Below are 6955 nucleotides of genomic sequence, written 5' to 3'. Positions count from 1 at the left end.
GAGGATAAATACTGAGTGCCTGGGTATTATCATAGTAGTCAAGGTTAACTAAATCATTTTTATTTCCAAAAAATACCATTTTCATACCCAAAAATAGATATTAATGATACCAGTGATTAAGAAGCTCAGAAGCTATAATTTAACATATCCTTACTGTGGAAATAAAGTAGTAGAGCTCTGCAAATGTGAGTGGAAAACACCCAGGCACTTCATCAATGAGTATTTGCTAAGAAAAAACTCTTAAAATGATTGCAGGCTTGACAGAGTTGCATTAACATCAAATAACCACATTTCTGTCCACTTAACAGGGAATACTATAAGGAAGCAATCAAGCCATGTTTAATAAAGTGGGTCAATATACAGAAAACGTATTTTTTCACAATTAGAAAAATTTAGTATCTTTAGTCAAACACTTAGATGGGAAACAGCCTAAAGAAAAATAAAAGACTGACATACACTACCTATTTCAACTACCAAGCAAAATGCTCTCATGGTGACTGAAGGAAAATCATTTAATATTCATTATCAGTTTGTAAAAGTATAACTCCAAGAAATGATTATGCTCATAAGTAAACAAGATTTTTCCAAAAGATTTGTAACTAAGGTATGCAAGACACAAAATCAAACTGCAAAACTAGTTCAAAGCAATTAGAGTCCAATAGTTCTCTTATGTTTTCTTTTATATTCTTTATTTTAAATTGATATTTTAGAACAGTAAATTATCTTTCACAGCAGTGCCTCCTGGTCTGATAATACAGTACCCCATTTCTGAATGTAAAGATTTAAAATAAATCAAAATGAACATTAAGGCGTACAAACAGCTACTTTAAGTCTGCCCTTATTTAATAAAGATCAGTTTTTACTCATATTCAAATACATGGAATGTTGGCACAAAACTGAAGCTGCTGTAGAAAGATCACAGATGTTCTCTGGGTTATTGAAACTTCCATTTCTCTAAAAACATACCCTTATGTGGTCTTAATTTTACAAATTTAAGTGTTGAGAAATGTCTAATAAGTAACAATTAAAATAAAATGTTTTATTCGTAAATTATGTACAGAATACACTTTACGTTATGACAAGCAAATGGGGAATAAGAGCCATGACTTTCCAACCAATGCTGTTCACTTTCTCTGTTGGAGATGACCATCTTTCTCTGAATCAGACGTACAAATCAGTTTGGATTTCCTACATCGGAAAAGGAGAATTTGTAGCTAAACTAAGTGTTGCTGCATTGTTACTATTGGTTTTTTTTCCACAAAATGCTTTTGAACCCTGCTAACTTAGAATCTTAAAAGAAATTTCCTGGTATAATTTTATAATGAAAAAAAAAAAGCTTACCAAGAACAATGAGTTTTAAGCATCTTAAAGAAACTATGAAATGGCTACATAACTATGCATAATCTGAAATATTGGAGTTTCTTTATTTCTTTTAAAGTTATTTTGATTAGTTTAACAGTAAAAAGCCATACAACTATCAAAAATGTCATTAATCTAAATGTCATTGTGGAAAGTGCCTCTTTGATAACTATCAAAATGAATGAGACCTACTTACTGTAAAATTAATTATCGAATGAATAAAATTCATTAATGGCTTTAAACTGTACCAATAATAGTACCAATATTCTATAAAATGAAAGACTGAATATAACTTCTTGAATGTCAAATACATTTCAGTAAATAGATTGAAAGAATGCTACAGATGCCATGTGTACATTATGACGATCAGCCAACATAGAAAATCCAACCTCTTGTACTTATTCAGTCCCAAATTAGTCAGATTATGATTTTTCATGTGAAGATTTAGGTGTTTCTCCATCAGTCTTCCTCCTCCTCCTCCTCTTCACAATCCCCATCTGTTTGCTGTTCCAGTTCCTCTTTTGTTATCATTTCAAAATCATTCCCATTTCCACTACTGTGTTGGGATCGGTCATCTTCCCTCCTGTCACTGTCTGTGTCTGAATGCCGTTCTCCACCTGAGCCTTCTGTTCCGTGATTTCCTGGTCCTACTTTTCCCTCCTCATCTTCCTTTTTCTCACTGTCTGACTTTTCTTCACTGTCGGACTTCTGCTGCTTTTTGGTTTCAGATTTCTCATCTTTCTTTAAGTCTGCTTTTGGTCCTTTGTATTCATGTGTGTACAGAGGCCTGAAGGAGTCAATGAAGCCCACATCAGCAGTCAGATTTGGCAAGAACCAAAAGTGATGCCTTCCTCCAGTTATGAGCCAAATGATGAGAAATAGAATGCAACGAGCTGTGGAAGAAAAATTTCTCTAATTGAATAATTCAAGCCTTGACTCAGAAAGATGGGAATATTTAATAAAAAGCTAGGAAAACAGTTTTATTATTTGCAAATTCCATACACCTTAAATATGAATATTTAAATCCTGACTAGTTTAGCAGCTGTCACAGTATTGTAAGAGGTAGAGAAACTTGAAGTTGTAGTGCTATAATGCCACTCTCAAAAAATTACTTCTATTTTTTTCATCTGGGTGCTGTTTCACAGATATACATTTATGATTTGCGTACTTTATGATGATATATTTCAATAAACATAGCTGTCAGTTGGAAGTTTAAGTATTCATGAGGTCATAGTGTAAGAAAAGAAAAAAGAGCCAGGTGTGGTGGCTCATGTCTGTAATCCCAGTGACTTGGGAGGCTGCAGCAGGAGGATCACTTGAGGCCAGGACTTCAAGACCAGCCTGGGCAACATAGCAAGACCCTGTCTCTAAAAAAATGAAAAAAATTAGCCAGTGCTGTGACTTGTGCCTATACTCCCAGTTACTTGGGAGGCTGAGACAGGAGAATCACTTGAGCCCAGAACTTCAAGGCTACAGTGCACAGCAACAATGCACTCCAGCCTGGGCAGCAGAGAAGACTCTATCTCCACAAAAAAAAGGAAAAAAATAAAAATAAAAATAAAAGGTAGGACTGCAACATGACTTTACTAGGCTCTAGGTACTTCTGCCTTTGTAGGGTACTTCCTCCATAAAAAAAATACTAAAAATTATATATAATATATATATTTATGACTGTATTGGTATAAACACAAACAGAATACTACATAGGTTTACTATTTTTATTTATATATACATACATTTTACTACTTCTGATTTTAAAGAAGTGAAAATGAAAACCTACACATTTTGCAGGTCCATGGCATGTGCCTACCCTGCCTAAAGGATAAATTGGCCCTGGAAAAAGAATTCTACTATTAGTAAGTTTCTATCTTCTAATTATTTTTATTTTATCAATTAGGTACATCATATAATTTTTGCTTATTTAAGGATGAAGCCTCTCAATATCAGGAAACAATACAATGCTAATGAAAGCAAGAACACTTAAACATATAAGGTTTATGAAATTATTCTTTAAGAAAATTATATTATGATAAAACTGTGGAATAATGGAATTTGAAGTTTAAAATTTGTAGTAATAAGTTATCACAAACCCCAATATTTCATATAGTTTTCTCTAAATTTACCAATTATGTAGAGCTGAGTGATATTCTTTTTTCCTTCTTTTTTTTTTTTGAGACAGAGCCTTGTTCTGTGGCCTGGCTAGAGTGCAGTGGCGTTACCATAGCTCACTGTAACCTCAAGCTCCTCAAGTTATCTTCCTGCCTTGGCCTCCAGAGAAGCTGGGATTACAGGCTTGCACCATGATGCCCAGCTAATTTTTCCTATTTTTTTGTAGAGATGAGGTCTTGCTCTTGCTCAGGCTGGTCCTGAACTCCTGACTTCAAACGATCTTCCCACTTCGGCCTCCCAAAGTGCTAGGATTACAAGCATGAGCCACCAAACCCAGCCAGATTTTTCCTTTTTCTAAAAGGTCATAATGATTATATGAATGTTATAGACTAACCAATTATGGCAGGATTTTTGGTGTCTTTGCTTTTGTTTTCTTTACAGACAATTATATCACTGTCTTCATATCAAGCCTGAAAAAAGCTCATCTATGCCTTTTCCATTATTTTGCTTTAGAGAAATAGAACAAAATGATTACAGCTGCCTTGACTTTTATAAAGCAGTAATTTTTACTTTACAAGAATATAAATATTCTGAAAAACTCCTGTATACACTAGAATCTTTTGTGGTATAAACAGAAAAGGTAAACATGTTGAAAATTATGATTTTAAGAATAAATTCCACTGATAAAACATAACAAACAACATTTAAGGGCACTGCACATTTTTTCTCCAAATATAATTATTATGCTATGATAGGTTTTGTGGTATTGTTAAGACAGATGGTTAATATGAAATCTTGTATCAAATCCAAGAAAAAGCAACATAGAAATGGCACAAATAAAACCTAATTTCTTACCACATATAAACTGGGCCTGGCAGAATTCTAACATGCTTTTATAGGTTTTCTCTATGTGGCATTAGATTACCAAGGGCAAAAGGGGAAGACTCATGGGATAACTGTGACATGCACTGTTATACTGTTTCCACACTGAAAGTGACACATTTTAGAAATTGCCAAAATTCTTATTTTAAATGGCAATATTAACAATGCATATTCAAAGTAACACCAAATATAATTGTGACCAATATTTAGTACTTCATAGGGTAATATGAAAGAAATATCTAATTTATAAGTGGAGTGTAGATCAAAACTACTTGAAAGTGTATTTGAAATTGCATTTTCTAACAGAATCAACATAAAATGTTGGGTTTGCTTCCTGGTTTAATTTGGAAGACTATTTGATCCATAATGCATATTTAAATTCATAGAATATTTAAAATGAAAAAACATTACTGAAGAAACAGTATTTTAAAGAGCAAAATTATATAACAATAAATTATTGTGAATACTGGTTTAATTTAAAGATAAGCAAGTGTAAATAATTCTATTCAGTGGAGCTAAACCTTTGCTAAAAATTTTCAAGGAGCTTCTAAATTTCAGGGATTTGAGAGGCAAAAGGCATCAATTTTATTATGTCTAATGTCAGATCAAAGTTTATGGTTTTTCTCCTTCTTGATGTAGGTGTTAGTCTTACACTAACACTAGTTACCTGCTTAACAGGCTTAGATGTCATTTCTTGGCCTACAAATGTGCATGCATTTGTGTTACACGCAGAAGCAGCAGGGGATTTTCTCAAGGTGACTAAGCTAGAGTAAGGAAAAAAATGAAAGGTGGGTGGAGAAGGCTTCATTCAGAGACCACAGAGAAAAAAAAGGTCCATAACCATGACTGATTGAAGGAAGATATCGACGAGCTCCTGGGTCTATATATAGTGGCACCAACCTAGGACACCTTGATGACCAGCGGGAAGGATGCGCAAAGGGAAATTGCTTAGGGCTATAGGAGTGATGCTTTATCAATATAAATATCTATTATATATCACAGAACCTCAGAATAACATGCACCCAGTCCAGCTAATCTTGGTCAAATTATGTTCTCTAATAACAGATATTAGGTCAACAATGTGGGTGTGTTGTTTTTTTTTTTTTTTATAAAGATACTTCCTATGTGTTGGTGGAAAGATTGATTTGTCATTTGGAGAAAATAATCAGAACTTTATACCATATACCAACATAAACTCTAGAAGAATCAAGGAATTCAATATAATTTTTTAAAAAATCACTAGACAGCTTTAGATAAGCTGAGAAAAATTCATGTATCTTTCCCAAGGTGAAAATTAGAGCTGCCCAGTTTAAACGGGAAAAATCTTCAAAGACTAGGATTTTTTTTTTTTTTTTGGAGACAGAGTCTTGCTCTGTCGCCCTGGTTAGAGGGCAGTAGCATCATTATAGCTCACTGCAACCTCAAACTCCTGGGCTCAAACAATCCTCCTGTCTCAGACTCCCGAGTAGCTGGGATTACAGATACATGCCACCATGCCCAGCTAATTTTTCTACTCTTTGTAGAGATGGGGTCTTGCTCTTGTTCAGGCTGGTCTGGAACTCCTGACCTCAAGCAATCTGCCTGCCTCAGCCTCCCAAAGTGCTAGGATTACAGGTATGAGCCACCAGGCATGGCCAAAGACTAGGATTTTAAGTAAAATAATATTGTTGGTTTTTTTTCCTGACTAAACAAGTAATAATTATCCCCTAATTTTCCATTATTGTGGAAAAATACAGAAAAGTATAGATAAAAAAAATTAAAATTGTAACTAACACCACTATTCACATTTGGGTACATTTCCTTCCGATCGAACCCTGCCTGGCATTTGAGTATTACCATTTCAAAAAAATGTTCCCAATAAAGTAGGGTAAAAATATCTCATGTTAATTTTATTTTCTGATTACTAGTAACGAACATTTTTATATAGTTACTAATCATTTGTTTTTTTATTCCTTTGTTCAAAGGATGAAAGGGTGTTTACGTCCTTTGCCAACTTAATATTTGGACCCTCTTATCAAGTGGTATAAATAAATGGGAATTTTAAGCTTTTGCCTCTCCTGCCAGTTTGTTGCTTGTTTTTAATTTTGTCTGTTTGACATGAAAAAGTTTGTTTTATTCTTATGTGATCCAAACCTACCAGCCTTTTTTGTTATTTTTATATTCGTTTTTAGCTATGAAAGACCCCAATCATCCAGAAATATAAAAAACCCATTCACTTACGTTTTTCTGCTTGATTTCTAGAACATTTAACTCTTCAAGGCAGCTAGAATTTGATACTTGGGTAAAAATTATTGATTTTCTCCAAATGGCAAATCAATTGTTTAGAACCACTTATTAAATATATGCATAGAATTTAAATATTTAATACACATTTCATTTGCCTTAAGCCAAAATATAGAAATGTTTTATTCAAAGTATTATGTCTAATAAATGATCAACCACTGCAAAAATATCATAGCCCTTGCCATAGCCCCTTGCCATAGCTAATTTTTAAAGTAGATTTATTTGCAGATTAAGATAATAATGTATGGTATATTTCAAAATAACTAAGAGTCAATTTCAAATATCTCACCACAAAAAATGATAGGTCAGCCAGGTGATGGCA

The 6955-nt window shown here is 33.5% G+C and overlaps 1 protein-coding gene across 1 annotated transcript in view; it reads right to left on the bottom strand.

The window, feature by feature from the left end:
- Positions 1 to 667: 667 nt before the first annotated feature.
- The window catches only part of SEC62 (SEC62 homolog (S. cerevisiae)), a 24364-nt gene continuing 18076 nt past the window's right edge, over positions 668 to 6955 (bottom strand). Inside the window, exons 6-7 of the mRNA XM_012640165.1 lie at positions 4394 to 4455; positions 668 to 2271 (exon numbers count right to left, since the gene is read on the bottom strand). Coding sequence (XP_012495619.1) covers positions 1819 to 2271; positions 4394 to 4455 — 515 coding nt within the window. The 3' untranslated portion in view covers positions 668 to 1818. The remainder of the gene's footprint in view (positions 2272 to 4393; positions 4456 to 6955) is intronic.

This window comes from Propithecus coquereli, unplaced genomic scaffold, assembly GCF_000956105.1.
Source record: "Propithecus coquereli isolate 6110/MARCELLA unplaced genomic scaffold, Pcoq_1.0 Scaffold15, whole genome shotgun sequence".
NCBI classification, from domain to species: domain Eukaryota; kingdom Metazoa; phylum Chordata; class Mammalia; order Primates; family Indriidae; genus Propithecus; species Propithecus coquereli.
This window is presented reverse-complemented; position numbering and strand designations above follow the sequence as displayed.